The sequence below is a fragment of the Chelmon rostratus genome, chromosome 20 (assembly GCF_017976325.1).
Source record: "Chelmon rostratus isolate fCheRos1 chromosome 20, fCheRos1.pri, whole genome shotgun sequence".
Lineage (NCBI taxonomy): Eukaryota > Metazoa > Chordata > Actinopteri > Chaetodontiformes > Chaetodontidae > Chelmon > Chelmon rostratus.
The window spans coordinates 23011523-23029503 of NC_055677.1; the positions used below are offsets into that span (position 1 = coordinate 23011523).

Consider the following 17981-nt stretch of genomic DNA (forward strand, 5'->3'; position numbering starts at 1 on the left):
GGTCAACATTTTTTTTTTAAGTTACTGAAGGTTGACAATTGAGTTGTTGTAATGCTGTGGGATGGGTTAGGCCCAGCAGAACTTAAGTAAACCAAAACCAAAAAAGTTAATTTAAACACAAGACAAAGTCAAAGTTTGCATAATAGACCCCTGCAACCTCAAATAAAAGTTACATTTTCTGATTTTAGCTACTCAATTTTGAGGATTCCTGTTTTATGTCACTGTAATCTGAGTTAATTTAAACACAAGATACTTGTGCTCAAAAAGATGATTCATTCTCAGTGAAGAACCTTGGACCCCTAATCTGCCTCTATACATGCCAAAGAGCAGTGATTCCTAACACGTCTCTGGGGGTCATCGGGTGGATACCTCCCTTCAACAGTGTTTCGCCTACTTAGTCCCACGACACCTCCAGGAGGCTAGGCGGTGAACTCCGGCGTCCCAGAGTCACCCCCCCTAGTGCCAGTTCACACTGCTCCTACACAATCCAAACAGCACTGCTACGTTCAACTGACCCAGACCTGTTTAGGAGATGCTCCAGGTAGTGGCCAGTTCCAATGCTACCATTTAGCTAATGCTAATGCTAAATGCTAACTGCTACCTGCTAAGAAGAACAGAAGAAGACAATAAAGCTAGATTCACCGATACTGTTAATGTTAACTGCTAGATGCCAACACTAACTGCTAAGATACTATCATACTACCACCGCTTTGGCTATTGTTAGCTGCTACAATGCTACCACAGGCCTAGATGCCACATGTTACTGCCAATTGCCGCACAACCATCTACCATCATCTACCCCTGCCTCTCACCAACTGTACCAGTAAAAGCGGGGTTTGTTGATGCAAACCTGGTTCGGGTAGGGGGTAGAAAGTTTAGAGGGTGCTGAAGGTGGAGGCCTAATCCACAGACTAGATTTAACAGCCTCTTCTAACATTTCCCTCAAGAAGCAAACAAAACAGGAAAACAACCAAAAAAGAACAAGAAAAAAACAAGCCAACTCTGTATCTTACAACACCAACTCACCTGAACAGACCACATGGTCCCAAAGAGAGACTCTAGCTGGCCACACCCCCACCTTATCTACACTTCCTCTTCCTGGATCTCTTGGGAGAGAGACGATGGGGCGGGGAAAGCAGAGCAGAGGAGAGGTGTCTTGTTCAGACTTTAACCTCTTCTCCTGCTGGATTAGGCATTCATGTCCTCTGCCTCCCCCTACCCCCTCACTATTTCACCCCCCAACTACTATTATTTCTCCTAATCCATATCCACTGACTAGACCTAGCAGCCTCATCTGACATATCCTTCCTTAAATTTTGCCCCTGCACTCCAAGCTCCCTCAGCAGTGAAACAGCTGACCCTGCAACAAAACCTCTACACCCCACTTCAGCCGGACAAACCCTGGTCTTCCATCCCCTCTGCTCAGATTCTGTCTTTAAATCTCCCTGACTTAGCAGCTCTATTTTTCTCCCCCTCTCGAACAAACTGCACACCTAATCTCTCCTTTCTAGAACTTCCAGAATTCACCTGCTTCCTTCTCTCTTCAATGCCTGTGGCTAAGCTTCTCAGCACCTGATTATGCCGCCATGTATACCGGCCTTGTCATAAGCTGCTTCTACAACCTGACAAAATGTGCTTTAAACTTGCTGTACCTGAGCAGAGTGGGCACGATTGGTCGCCCTGTACCCAGATTCTTAGGTTCTGTGGGGTTGGCAACACATCATATGTCGCCCCTATCAGAAATTTAATATGGCCTTCCTCCATATTCCACAGGTCCCTCCAACTAAGTTTCCTCTTCTCAACACCTTCCCAATTCAACCATTGTCCCTGTTTGGCCTGACCAAATGCTTTTGCCCCCCTTAACAACTCCTCCTGCCTATGCACCTGTTCCACTACAAGCAGTGTGGAACAAAGCAGGTCTAAGGGAGAAAAGGACTCCTTTAGACCTGCTTTGTTCCACACTGGTTTGCCTGGGCCAAGCCCCAAGCCTCCCCGGCCAAATTGAACATTTCCTACTATTTCTGCATGCCACATTGCTAACTAGCATGTCCTTACTCCCAGATAACAAAAGTTCTGTCCTAATCTTAGTGCATTTAAACTCAACTGTTAGACTGGATACTGGCAGCTGAAGCATTCCTTTCCCATACAAAGCTACATTGCTTAAGCAATCCATTCTATCCATCCATATTTCTATGATATTATATTTTACTTGTTTTCTTCATATTTTTTCTCTTCTGTTGTCCTTTCAGCTATCTGCTTTAACAAAACAATCTGGTTCACATGTGTAACCAACCATGTGCGTAACCAACCATCACATGCTTAATTTCTTCTGCTTCCACTAATGGAAAAATGTTAGAGCTACATACTTTTGCTGTCCCTAAAAAATATGAACTTGTGCATGAGTTTCCTTGGAGATGTATTGACTCAAGCCCAGTCTCATTCCCAAATACGAATATTTTGTCACACCCAATCTCATACAGGCACAAAGGTACCCTTTAGTGTCTGCATAATTACTTATAGCCAGACAAGTAAAAATGCAAGCGCATAACAAATTCATGCCAGCAATAGCTGTATATGTATGAGTAGTGTTCTATCGTACACTGTAGTGCTTCTATGAGCTGAATGGTTTTTTTTTATTATTATTTTTATTAACGAATTTATCATAACAAAAAAGAAAACAGTCATACCCCCAAATCCCCCCCTAAACCCCAGAGTAGAAAACAAAAATTCTGACCCAGAACTGATAGATTAACGGACAATCCCAAAATAAATGCAACATTGTACCATCACTGACTTTACATTTATCACATTTAAGAGAAACAGAGGGGTAAAACTTATGAAGCTTATCTTTAGAGTAATAAAAACGATGAATTACTTTAAACTGTATCAACCTATGTCTACTATTTATTGAACAAATATGGATCCGGGAGAAAGCAGTCTTCCACAGTTGGTCAGAAAGCACAACAGTTTCTCTTTCCCAAACTTTCTTAATACTGTCGACAGAAAATGAGTCTTCTGAAAAATATTTTACGAATTTTGTTATGAGCTTCTTACTGTTAGGCAAAAGAGAAAACAGTTCAAGGAGAGCATGTTTCTCACAGTTTGACTCAAAGTGAAGAATGTTTTCTCGCACAAAATGCCTCAGTTGCATATAACCAAAAAAACTGGAGTGAGGTATCTCATATTTGGAGCTTAACTGCTGAAATGATGCAAAATTATTGTCTACATATAAATCCCCTATACACCTCAACCCTTTGGCACACCATGAAGAAAATGTGTTGTCCAGCAATGCTGGGACAAAAGCATGATTATGGCAGATAGGAGTATAAGCTATATATATATATAAGATATACCAGGAGTTTTAAAGACATTTCTTATTTGGTTGAGAATTTTAAGAGAATTTCTCACAACAAAGCTATGACTGACTGATTTAATAGCAGAAGAAAGGTTGGCAAAAAGTAATGAGGAAAGGGAAGAGTATGGTTTTTTCAAAGATGCAAGCTCCAATTTTAGCCAGAGGAGGGCAGAATGGAGTAACTGGTGGTCTGGAGAACCCCACTGCCAGTATGCCATTGCCCTAGCATTTGCTGCCCAATAGTAATCCCTAAATACTGGAAGACCAAGACCACCATCTTGAGTCGGCCTGTATAGATGTCTTTTGGAGAGTCTATGTTTTTTGTAACCCCAAACAAAATCTAGAACAATTGTCTCAAGTTTCTTAAAAAAATCAGATGTGACCCAAATTGGCAAGTTTTGAAAAAGGTACAAAAATTTTGGTAGTGATACCATTTTTATAGCATTAACTTTTCCGATCATAGATATTGGTAGAGTCCTCCAGTATTCTATGCTACGTTTTAATTTATCTATTCCCTCTATTAGATTTAATTTTAACAACTGTTTTGGACTTTTTGAAATTTTAATGCCTAAATAGGTTATATAGTCCTGGACTATCTTGAAGGGACAGTTTTTTACAATCCTACTTTCATTAGTGAACATAAATTCACTTTTATCCCAGTTTATTGTGTAACCAGAAATTTTGCCAAACATTGTTATATACTCTAAAAGATGGGGAATGCTTTCTTCAATATTTATTAAAGTGATAAGTAAATCATCTGCATAAAGTGTCACAAGACATTCTGATCCACCGGCTGCTATACCCTGTATGTGTGTCTCACATAAGTTGAACGGCTCTGATGAGACATTATTAGTTAAAACAGAGGATTCGGGAGAACAATAAATCATTTTAATCCAATCCACAAAAGTGTTTCCAAAACCAAACCTCTGTAAAGTTTTAAATAAGTACGGCCATTCAATGGAGTCAAATGCTTTCTGGGCATCCAATGTTATGACAGCTGCTTTAGTATTGTCACATGTATCAGAGTACAATATATTCATCACTCAACGCACATTAAAAAAAGAAAGCCTACCTGGGATAAAGCCTACTTGATCCGGATGAATAATAGTTTCAATTAGTTTATTTAATCTGGTAGCAAGAACTTTAGTTAGAATTTTATGGTCTAGATTAAGCAGAGAGATAGGCCTATAATTAGCAGGATCTGTGAGATCTTTTCCACTTTTTGGTAACAGACATATGTTTGCTTTGTACAAAGACTGTGGAAGTCTCTTTTTAGCTACTGAATCATTTATCATCCTGAGTAAGTAAGGAGTTAGAATGTTAAAATTCAGCTCCAAGCCCGTCTGGTCCAGGACATTTACCAGTAGGGAATGCCTTGATTTCCTCATTTAACTCATCAACGGAAAAATCCCTTTCCAGAAATTTCTGGTTTCTATCATTTAGCTGTTGCAAATTCAAAAAATAAAAAAAACTTGAAAGTAATCTCTATTTGTTGCTGTGGAAGTAGAAGTATAAAGATCAGAATAAAACTCTCTAAAACGTTGATAAATGTCTTTTTGGTCTGTCAGTATTTGGCCATCTTTCGACTGTATTTTGTAAATGGCTGATTTTGCCTGTTCACCTTTAAGTTGTCTTGAAAGTAATTTATGAGGTTTATCATTTAATTCAAAATATTTCTGGCGGGTTTTAAGTAGAAGGTTATGAATTTCCCTTCCTATTAGAGAGTTATACTCAGATTTTAATCTCAGGATTTTATTGTAGTCAGACTGTAGCAAAGAGGTCTTAAGTATTTGCTCGATTTGAGTAATTTCTTGTTCTATTTCTTTACGTCTCTTAATTTTTTCCCCTTTTCTGTAGGCTTCAAAAGAAATAATGTATCCCCTCATAGTAACTTCAAGTGCTTCCCAAAGCATAGAGTCTGAAACGTCTTTATTATCATTAATCTCAAGAAAATCAATTAGCTTTTTAGTCATGTACTCCTTAAACCCAGGTTCTGTAAGAAGTAAAGGATTAAATTTGTTACATACAGTTGTATTTTGGTCTAGAGAGAAACAACTGCAGCTGCAGTGTAACAGGACAATGATCTGAAATTAATATATTATGATACAATGCATTTCTGATGGTTGAAATCAAACCAGCATCAACTATAAAATAATCAATTCTAGTATAGGTTTGGTGAACATTTGAGTAATATTGAATGAATATTCTCTAACGTCAGGGTGTTGTATTCTCCAGATGTCTACCAAATTTCTTGATTTAATTAAATGATTAAGTACAGTATTAATGGTTAGAGGAGGTTTAGTAGATAATCTGTCCAGAGATACATCCATATAGCAGTTAAAGTCCCCTCCAATTGCAATATTAGATGATCCATCTTCTGGGAGTAAATCAAAAACTTTACGAAAAAAGGTAGGGTCATCAGAATTAGGCCCATAAATATTCAACAGGGTAATGGGAAATGAATTAATACATCCAGAGATTAAAATAAATCTCCCATTTGGATCAATAGTTTTAGATTTCAATTCAAAAGGGATGCTATTTCGAAAGAGAACTGCAACCCCCCTTGCTTGGGATGTAAAAGGAGCATGGTACACCTGTGAGATCCAGTTTGGTTTTAATTTGTTTTCAGTAGCTTTAACAGTATGAGTCTCTTGTAAAAAAAAAAAAATCCCCCTTCAGTGAATTCAAATGAGAAAAAACCTTCCTGCATTTTAAGTCATGGTCCCTTACATTCCATGATAAAAACGAAATTGTTCCATTTAAATTCATTTACTTAATGTTAACAAATGAAATAATCAAAAATTGTAAACCTCCAAAATTTTATACATGATTTCGACATAAATAATAGTGTACCCTCTCAGAGACTAAACCAGGATCTACATACCTCTCCCTACACAGCCTTCTCACTCGCACACACACACATACCACCACCACCCCCCACCACCCAAAAAAGAGAAAAGAAAAACCCCCATCGATAATGGGAAAACGCATGGCAAATGGCCAGCAGTCCAGAGTCCCTCTGTGAAAACGGACTTAACACAGACAATGGACAAAAAGACTCCACAGGCACTCCACAGTGGAAATAAGACAGAAAAATAAAGAATTCATAATCCGCCTCTACTCAGAGGAGGTAGTAAGCAGGCGCAAGTCAATATTCTCAAAGTTCTCAGTTCAAAGGCCTGCATCACGAAGTTATCTTTTCATGTCATGTTCTATAAACGACATAGCTTCTGCGGGCTGTTGAAGACTTTTACCTGGTCGTTATAGTGGACATGAAGCTTTGCTGGGAAGCGTAAGGTGAATTTCACCTCCCTCTCCTTGAGCGCCTGGGTTACCTGTCGAAATCCCCTCCGTTGTGCCATCACCTCCGCTGTATAATCCGGGTAAATGAACACCCGTTGGCCGTTGTAGGTCATCTGTTGTTGCCGACTCAGCCGAAGGATCAGCTCCTTCTCCTGATAGAAATGAATTCTGGCGATAATGCTCCTTGGCTTTTTAACATCTGTAGGTTTTGGCACAGGTATGCGGTGCGCTCTATCCACAATCACAGGCTTTGCAAAGTTATTCGCCCCGAGTAACCTCGGTATCAGCTCCGTGATGAAGTCCGTGGGCTTGCCCTTTTCCTCACCCTCTTGTATTCCCACGATCTTAACATTATTCCGTCTAGATCGGCCCTCCAAGTCATCAATTTTTGTTAACAGTTTTTCGTTGCTTTTTTTCATATCAGAAATGCACAACTTCAAAGCCTGAATGCGTCGCTCGTGGTCGCTGCCTTGCTCCTCTGTGGCAACAATTCTCTCAGTCAGTACCGACTGAATGCTCATGAGAGATTCAAATTTATGCTCTAAATGGTCAAAACGTTTGTTGATTGATTCCAAAATTTTATCCGAGATCTTTTCCCACAAAGGCAACAACTCTTCACCTGCACCAGACCTATTGTCCACAGCCATGTCTGATTGTTTGGCGTGCTTTGCTTGACGCGTGTCAGGCATCTTCGTGGCTTTCTAAGGTTGCAATGAAATACAAAGGCTCCCCAATACTTCGTATAGTTATTAGATGTATTGGGGCAACTGTTAACTCTGATAACAATGATTTTGAGACGGATTAAAAAAGAAAAATACTTGACTTCCACCTGGAGCTCTGAGAGACCTGACTACTCCATGTGCACCTCACTTGCGCCCTCCACTTGAGCTGAATGTTTTGATCCTGGAAAAAAATGAAAAAAATGAAATGTGAAATGTGTATAATAAGTTCAAAGTCATAGTTCATCTTGTGCATCTGTTGTTTCTTTGAATCCGTGGCACTGTCAGGTGTCAGTGGTGGAAACTTTGTTATAATTGCCTGCACTACACAGACCGGCAGAACGATTGCCGGTCAGTCGTCCTGAAGAGTCCACTCCAATTCAAACTCCAATAGCGTTAGGCTGTCAGGCATTAGTGTCTGCAAAAATGAACTAAATATTAGCAAGATAAGCTTCTTTACAGTACACAGCATGTTTCATACCAAGGGAACTTCAAAATACTTTACATAATGTAGAATAATGTCAACATTTGATGAATATAGAGTATCTACCAGATGAAATACCATAGCATGTCCCTGTTGCAGAGATGTGTAATCACCTGAGTTGTACACTTTATTGTGTTAAAATGGGACTATTTTAAGTATATGTTATTTGCTGCAATATACTAATTATTTTCTATTCACTCATGCATTCATTCATTTTAAAGTACAACTGAAATACATTCATAACGTACATTAAATCAAACATTAATAGATTACAAATACATCTTCATTTGGATACTAGTGTATTTATTTGACCGTGCACATTTTGCTCACAATACCAGCATTGCTCCGTAGTAAAAGCATACGGGTGATAAACTGGCCTGCTTGAAGTCCCGACTTGTCACCCATTGAAAATGTTTGTTGCATTAAAAAAACGTAAAATATGAGCTGCTGAAATCGTACATCAGACAAGAATGGGAAAACATTCCACTTTCAAAATTATAGTCTCCTCAGTTTCCAGTGGTGGTAAACATGACCTTGTCACTACTTTTTTGAAATATGTTGCTGGCATCAAATTATATATGATGATAGAATTTTCAAAAACTATGATCTTTCTCAGTTTCATTTGATATGTTGTCTTCGCGCCATTTTCAATTAAATATGGGGTTTCTGTGTTTTGCAAATCATCACATATTATTTCTTGCCTGAAAATAAGATTGAAATGCTGCCTAAGGTAAATGAGAACGAGCACTGACTCTGTAGCAGCTTACTGGCACAAAACTGCCACCAGAATGAGAGCATCCTCTCCAGCCACGACTGTACGCTGTCTGCCGCAAAGGCAAATGCAGTAAGAAATTAAATAAGAGGGCATCAACACTTACTCCACCACCCAAGTCTCATATCTCAAACAGATATGATCGAGGAACGAACAATAAGTCTTATTATGTTGATGCCAGGGAAACAAGTCACGCCACTAGCATTAAGGACAGCCAAAGCCCCAAAAAACACTGCTCCATCTGATAAGTTGAGGGCCAGAAGTAATACTCATAAGATAAGATAAAATAAAACTTTATTACTCCCTTGCTGGGGAAATTGGTGTTTACAGGCACCAAGCAATAGAAATGGCAATATCAAATGCAAAATAATAAAGAAATACAAAATACAATCTAAAAAGTTGCTGATAGTATAGTACATGTACATTTTATACAAAAAGAAAAGAAAAAAAATATTGGCAATGGAAAATTTTGAAAAAACTGCACATGGAAATTGAGAATTGCACATTGATTTGAAAAACTGCACATGGTCGTTGCGGTGTGTGCTGCATTGATAGATAAAGGTATATAAATATAAGATAAGATAAAACTTTATTTATCCCCAGTTGGGGAAATTTGGGCATTGCAGCACCATTGAAAGCAGTGGGGAGAAAAAAATAGCAGCAGAGGTAGAGAACATTCGAAAAAAAAAAATTTCATATAAAAAGTAGACTATATATGTAGACTATATATATGTATATATTATACAAGCGAAATGGAATTGACTATATAAAAGAAAAATAAAATATGTAGAAAAAATAAGAAATATGTGTGTTATTGCATATATATGTGTCACAGTAGAATAACAATCAGTGGCAGATGGTGCGGAAATTTGGTGGGTGGGCTATCAAATGCATAATACCGATTAAATAGTTAACATAGCTGCAAAAGCAACATCGCCTATGATATACACAGTTACATCAATTACAGGTACACAAAACTTATTAGTGCTCTACATCAATTCTCTCTCTCTCTCTCTTTGAAAAGAAGCTCAAGTTGACAGTCTTTCTGAGATGCAAACAGATTTTTAGATGAAGTCCCTCTTGATAGACAGCATGGCAAGTGCATTCAATCTGTCCTGCCTCATCGTACTTCAGAGAAACGATTTAATCCTCTTGAGCGTACTGAAACACCTCTCTGACTGTGCCGATGTCATCGGAGTTGTGATGGCTATTTGTGTTCATTTCAGAGTCTCAGAAAAAGTGCTCTGAAGGTTGTTCTCCGTCAGCATCCTCAAAAGTGACAAAGCCGACTTTAACCCCCAACTCCACGTTACTGTACGTCACAATCAGCTCACCTTTCAATTTCTCTTCAGTAACTCAAGGGGGCGTGACATGACACCTGTCAATCACTTACAAGAACGAAAGGAATCAAGGCGGGCTGTCCCTGCTGGGGCTGTAAAAAATAAGCCCTTTTAGAGAAACTCTTATGTTTTTCTTTTGACTGATTGGTGCTGTTGCTACCTTTGGTTTCACCTAAACTTAGAACAATCTGTTGTGAGTTATTTAAAAAATGATTTTCTCATATTTTTTGTGTTAGCTTGGGAGGGCTTAGCCCTGTTAGCTCATTTACCAGCCGTCCCTGATAACAATATATATATCCTACAGAGCCCCTAAACTGCCTTAAGTGTCATGAAGAAAATAAAATTATGTCGTGCGCCCGAGATACTAAAACGTGCGCACAAGATACTAAAATGTGTGCATGAGATATTAAAACATGCGCACGAAATACTAAATCGTGCGCACGAGATACTAAAACATACACACGTTTAAGCTAATCGTGTGCACAAGAGACTAAAACGTGCGTTCGATTTAATGCACTCGTTCATTTATACAGACAGGTAGCAACAACAATAGACAGCCGGGCTCCGTTCACGACTGAATCTGATTTTAATATTTACCGTATTTTCTGCACTAAGGCGCACCTAAAAGCCTTTAATTTTCTCAAAAACCCACAGTGCGCCTTATAATCCGATGAGCTTTTTATATTGATCAATATTGGTTAATTATGGCTATCGTAGTCAGGGGGCATGGCCGAAGTAACAGAGGTATTCCACTCTTTGCGTGCCGTCATCCTTTTACTGGAGCGTGCAGTCAGCTGTCAACCTGAATAATAAAATGACTATTTCACTGAACAATGAAAAAATATGGATATATGCTAAATAATAGGCAATCAAAATATTAATCAAACGTGGTTAATGTGATTTCTGCTCCTGAACCTCAGCGCACAGGGTCTGCACATCGGCGCTGTGCGCCGTCACCTGCATCTTTGCGCAGGATAAACTGTCATCTGTAAGCACGCACAGTGTTTGTTTCAAAACGAACAAACTAAAATAAAATACATTTTAAATAAATGCTCATTAATTATTTTCAGGACCCGCATCAGAGGGATGAAAGAGCCGCATGTGGCAACCCCAGACACCACAGTACGGTAGTTTCTTTCTATGCGCCTTATAATGCGGTGTGCCCCATATATGAAAAAAGTTTTAAAATAGGCCATTCATTGAAGGTGTGCATTATAATCCGGTGTAATATTCATATTTTTTCATTGTTAAGTATCTCGTGCGCATGTTTTAGTATCTCGTGCGCACGATATAGTTTTTTTTTTTTCCTGACACTTTAGGGGCTCCGTAATATCCAGAGGTGCAGTAGTTAAAGAAAATAAAAGAATGTAGTATTGCACAAGGTAATGCATGTATGTGATTAAAAAAAATCAGCATGTGTGTAGACACAATCTGACCGCTGTTGAGATGAAAGACCTGCAGTAGTGTTCCTTCTGACAGAATGGATGCAGCAATCTGTCACTGAAGGAGCTGCTGTGGGCCCCAACAGTGTCATGTGGGGAGTGAGAGGGGTTGTCATTGAGGATGTCAGCCTGGCTAACATCCTCAATGATGTCCAGAGGGCAGTCCAGGACAACGCTAGCTCTCCTCACCAGTTTATTTAGTCTTTTCCTGTCCCTCTTAGAGCTTCCACAGCCCTAGTCCAGTCTGTTGTTGAGGTGAACACCCAGGTATTTGTACTCACGACCCACATCCTAAATGTCCAGACCCTGGATGCTTACCGGTGTAATCTGTGAGACCTTCCTGTGGATGTCTCTCACCATCTCCTTTGTTTTGCTGGCGTTGATGTGCAGGTGGTTTAGTCCACAGCAGTTGACAAAGTTGGTGATGGCCTCCCTGTATTCCAATTCATTCTCCTGTGATGCACATCCAAAGACGGCTTCAGAGAACTTCTGGACGTTGCAGCTGTCAATGTTGTGTCTGAAGAAGAAGGGTGAAGAAAAACGGGGAGAGCACTGTACCCTGTGGACCTCCTGGGCTGCACACTACCACATCAGACACACAGTCCCAAAACCACTGTGGTCTATTGGTGAGGTAGTCGATGGTCCATGCAGCCAGGTGGCAGTCTACAGTCTACTCCAGCTCCTTCCAGCTTCCCCCTCAGCAATGATGGCTGGATTGTGTTAAAAGCACTGGAGAAGTCAAAAAACATGACCCTCACTGTGCTCCCAGTGTTCTCCAGCTGGGAAGGAGATCAATGGAGCAGGTAGATGACTGCGTCTTCCACATCAATGCCTGGTTGATATGCATACTGTAGGGGGTCCAGCTCACTGCTCACCAGGTGACAGAGGTGGTTCATTATGATCCTCTCCATGGTCTTCATCAGGTGGGAGGTTAAGGCTACTGGCCTGACGTGGTTGGACTTTTTGGGATGCACAGTTATTGGAACTGGAACCACGCAGGAAGTTTTCCACAGTGCAGGAACTCTCTCCAGACTGAAGATGTGCAGAACAACCCCACAGAGCTGATCTGCACAGTACCTGAGCAGTCTGGAGCTGATGCCATCAGGGCCAGTAGCTTTCCAAGTATAAACAAGCAGGGGCTGAATGGATCTCCCAATGTTTTTTTAAGGAGTCCAGGAAAGAGTAAAAAACCAAATCACTGGTTTACCAGTTGTACATTCGTTAGTGTGCACAATCAACCGAGACGAGTGACGGAAAAAACATGAGAAAAACACAAGAAAACACTCATACAAAGGAAAGCGCTCAGAGCTGCTGCAAGTAGCTGCCACTTGTGCGGCATCATATTCAAATCCCACATCTGATTAGCTGAGGGCTAGATGAAATGCTGGTAACCCAACACCTAATAAGCCAGATGCCGTTCTGAATGGGGACCTATGGGGTCTATGACCTAGCATGTAAGAATAAAAAACTGGGTCTTAGGTCCTGAAAAAGGACTTTTGCCTGCTACTGGAGAAACTGAGCGACTCTCACTCACACAACATGTATTCATTTCAGGCCCCATTCCAATCTTAGGATGTTGGGAACAGGTAGGAACAGCTCTGGTTATTAGCTGATATTAAAGATCGTTATTGATACCAATAACTGTTAAAGTACTCATTTATTAATATAAATTAGCAACAACAGGGCACCAGTCTTAAATCAAGGACCAGTAACCAGTAATGTTTAAAATGGTCTTTTTACTGACGAATTGCAGCTTACTGGCCTTACCGCAGTGCCAGAATGCTAGCACACAACATACCAGATCATGCGAAACACGAAGTCAATGCAGCGCTAAGCGCACAGGAACAAGCAGCAACCCACCCTAACCCTTACCCACAAAAATACAGTAAAACTTACTTGAGATCACATCTGGAGTGATTTATACATATGTTTCAGTCTGTCCAGTGCATCCGCCATTACTTTGAGCTCAGACAGGTTGTCCAGATATCAGGTTTTAGGGCTCTAAATGACGAAAGACGTCATTTAACCCTCAACTCAACAAGCACAGACAAAACCCTTTGAGTGCAGGTACCTCATCACAGCATCATGATGATCCCCAAGATGATAAAACCTGCGGAGCCCTATAAAGTGTAGTCTGCAATAAAGCATCACCAGCCTTACGGAAGTGATGACTGTGGTGTGAAAATTGATTACGAACTTGAAAAAAGTTATTTATCCTGACTCAGCTCTCTGTAAAAATGTGCTAGCTCCATTTTCAGTTCAGAAGCATATAGACTGCATCAAAGAACATGACCTGTATTTTTCACTAGCAACAGATGCATCTCAAAAAGGCACAACAGAATGTTTCTATGTGTTTTAACTTTCTTTCTATATCTTTTTTTTATTTGAAGCACTTGGTGCTTGTGATTTCTTTGTTGTAAAGCAATTTAAGCTGCATTTCGTACACCAAAGGTGTAATACAAATAAGGTTTACAATTATTAATAATTATTCAATTAAACTGAAATTCTGAAATGGGCCATCCTGCACAATGAGTACTTTTACTTTTGGTGCTTTAAATATATTTGAATGGTAATCATTTTGAACTTTTACTTTTTTCAATGCATGGCTTTAAATTGTAACACAGTATTTCTACACTGTGTGATTACTAGTTAAGATCTGATTACGTTTTTCACTGCTGTGTGTGACTTTGTTGGTATAAGACCTCCTGCACATGCATGAGATTGATGTCCACACACTGCTTCTGGTGGTCAGGAAGAATGAACTTAACACCATGCCATGACACCAACACGTGTTCCATAGCCCTTTCTTGTTGTTAATAGTCTTATAAATATCTTACTGATGTTGAGTTGATGTTGCCTCTGTTTATTCACTTGCTACATTAAGTCTGAAAAAAAAATTGTCAAATTGAGAGAAAATGAGAGATCTAACTTTGTCTTCCTCACTGTTCCTCAGTGTATGGTAATGAGGTGATGGGGGAGTTTGGTCAGATAGCATCCCCACTTTATCCCAGAGCATACCCCAATAATGCCCACTACCACTGGACCATAACTGTGGAGGGAAACAGTTATATTCAGATCAACTTCTTGGACATGGACATTGAGGACCTGTATGACTGCAATTACGACCAGCTCAAAGTAAGATATGTGTGCTGTGAAATCACATTGAATCCTTCATTTAACCCACAGATGGCAAACGTTTCTCCTGTCATTGAAAAGTAACTATAAAGAAATATTAAATCTTAAATCCTGAGCCACTAATGCACTGGCTGGAACTGCTTCTTCTGTGAAGCGGCTGATGCATCAGATGCATCAGAATGCAGAGATGATGATGCTACTCACACCTGGTTTTCAAGGTTTGGGTGAGAGCGAGACAGAGGTTGGGGGATAGACAGAAATGCAATCACAGTCGCACTGACAGCTTTAATAAATTTGTAGCTGTATGAAGTACATATGGCATAGTATATACATGTGTGATATTTTTATGTTAGTGATGCATGTACTGTACATATTAATAGCAGATAGAATATGAAGATAATACAACACTACATCAACACTGATTGAATAATAATTGTAATATGGCTAATAGTAACAGAAGTTGTTGTGGATGTTCCGCAAGACCCCGGCAGGAGATGCAGTACAGAGAAAGAGAGAGAGAGTAGACAGTAGAAATTATGTAGATCCATAATCCAGGTTCGACTACTTTCCATGCGGACCTGTGTGATGAGAAAGCCCAAAGACTTCGGGGAAGAAGCCAAATTAGTAACATGCCTTGGGAGGAGGTACTCTGTGTGTCATTGGAAGTCCCCCGACAGCCTAATCCTATGGCAGCATAACTAGAATTGGTCCAAGGCAAGCCTAAGCCAGCCTACTCTTAAATGTAGGTAGGGTGTCTGCCTCCCGGACTGGAAGATGGTTCCACTGGAGATGAGCTTGGTTTTAGAATAGATAAGATGGTGCCTTACCATTTAAGGCTTTGTACGTAAGGAGAAGTATTTTAAATTCTATGGTGGATTTAACCCCTTGACACCTGAATTTATTTAGAATTATATTAAAAAAAATAATTCTTTGTGTTTTTGCTTTCAAATTGATCCTAAATGAAGAGGATTTTGTTAATTTCTCTGTAGCTCATACAATAGATATAAATTTAGGTGTGATGCAAATTAGTGACCACAGGCGTTAATGCTTAAATGCAATAAAAATACTTTTTTTTCAAAATTCATAAATGTGAATCATAAAAGCCATTCAAAATTCATTTATTTCATCAAAACAGCCACAAAATTGGCTTACAACCATTACATTGTAACAACAACACAACGGATGTAGTTTTCACTGTGACCGGTCCGACGAGAAACCAGTACTTGCAAAAGGTTCCTATGTGTGTGTGGGAATGCACATTCGGCTGCAATGTGGATTGAAGTGGTATGATGCGTATTCGCGACAATCTGCGTTAAAGGGTTAACAGGGAGTCAGCGCAGAGCAGCTAATGTCAGAGAAATATGATCTGACATGATCATCTTGCTTTGAATTATTTGAGAGGAAGTGATGCTTTGGTACAGTTTTACTTTGTGTTTACAAATTCTTCTTCCTGGGTGAGGCTTCAGCTTCTTAGCTATAGGGTAGTTCATCACAAAACTTGCCTGCATTGCGTTGTGTCTGTCAGAGTGGTGTTGTGAAAGCTTGTTGTTGGCCACTCAAATTCTGCTTAAGAGCATGAACTTTGTCCAAGTGCATTTGTCCTTGCAACTCATCCAATTTAGCATGGCCTCTTTTGTCACTGTGAGTGTGTTACCACAAACTAACTTGGCACACTGACTTGCCTTTTAATTTAACAAAAAATAATCGCATGTCTTTTGAAAAATGCAACATTCTACATCTGCTTTTCTATTCTTGACAATCGCCATGATGCACTGCACAAAACCTCTATGTCTGTGTATGCATTCAGGGACTACCTGGAAGGATGTGTGCATTTTTTTTTAAATGAATTGCCTCACAATCAATCAAATGGTCTTGCAGTATGGCCCAGAGGCCAAACGCTCCCCACCCCTAATTTCACCTATTGCAATTACAGTCAGAATTGTTGCACCACTGTGTCTGAGTGCATTGAAAGGCAGTGTGTTATTTCACATATTACTTCAATGCAACAGTAATAAACTAAATTATCAGTTATCATCATATGGTCATATTGATCCACTGGCTGGTTTAAAATAGACCCAGATGGATCAGATCATTTATTGCACATCAAGATGCGAATTAAATGTTTTTCAGTTCATGGGGTACAACATAGTAATGAAATAACATAGAATAACAGAAATAATTAAACCTCAGTGTGGAGTGAATTCCACTGATTTAAAATGATAAACTTTTTTAAAGAAGTTCATTTTTTCACTGTTGACCTACAAATGTTTATATTAAGTTATTCTGATACATGATGCTTTTGACATGTACACACATATTCTGGATCAAGTAATTGTGTGAAATGCTGCTTTTGATACAATAGCTCATGACATACAAACACATCAATAACAACTACCTCAGTGTCGTGTGCTTGCAGTCTGTCCTGCAAATCTGCATTTGTTCCCCAAGAGGAAAGGTGCAGGTCCAACATAAATAGAGCCAGGTGGTGTCAATGACAGCCCTTGGAGGTATCCACTGATATAATGTCTAATCCATTCTGCCATCAATCCTTGTTTTCTTTCAGATATTTGATGGCCCCAGTGTTCATTACTATCCCATCGGGACATTCTGTGGTCTGGCATTGCCCCCCCCTCTACAAAGTTCTACAAGCACTGTCACCCTGCAGTTCCATTCAGATTCAACAGTAGGTGGACGAGGCTTCCTTGTGGAATGGACTGCTGTCCAGGAGACTGGACCACCACCCACCATCACGCCAGGTCAGACAAAACAGCCTATCTGAGCCTTCCTACATAAACTGCACAATATATAAAACATGCATGCATACATTCAAAAACAGGTAGAGGCAAATTACAACAAAGACAGAGATAAAGTGGGTAGATTTGTGTAAGTTAACTTATACATTTTCAATATATTTAATGTTCATTATAATGTTAGAATTCATTAAAAAATATCTAGGCTGTGTATGTAGGTCATCCTGTTCATAATAACATGACAAATATTGAACCTTCTGCCACTTTTATATTTATATTTTATATTCTGATCCTGGTAGAAATAAAATTGTGTAAAAGTGTGCAAAAGTTTAAGGAATCCTGTGATTGATGAAAAGATTAACTTATCACCTGTTTACATATCATGAAATGTCATAATTCCTGCAGCCTTTTGATCTCTAAAACCCACATCTGTGCAAGTATTTTCGTGTTGCAAGGAACCATTGATGAATTTCCAAAAAATGGCCTCCCCTTAGCATCTATTTTGGCTGTGACTGCAATATAAATACGTTTTATTGGAGCAGACCGGGCTTTCGTTGGATGGACAGAAATGCAGTCACAGTATTGACAGCTCTAATAGATTTGTAGCTATATGAAGTACATATGGCACAGTAGGCCTATATAAATATGTGATATATTTATGTATGTGATGTATTTACATAT

The 17981-nt window shown here is 39.4% G+C and overlaps 1 protein-coding gene across 1 annotated transcript in view; it reads left to right on the forward strand.

The window, feature by feature from the left end:
• cubn (cubilin (intrinsic factor-cobalamin receptor)) overlaps window positions 1–17981 on the forward strand; it is a 144549-nt gene that overhangs the window by 69413 nt on the left and 57155 nt on the right. Inside the window, exons 38-39 of the mRNA XM_041961353.1 lie at window positions 14369–14550; window positions 17114–17306. Coding sequence (XP_041817287.1) covers window positions 14369–14550; window positions 17114–17306 — 375 coding nt within the window. The remainder of the gene's footprint in view (window positions 1–14368; window positions 14551–17113; window positions 17307–17981) is intronic.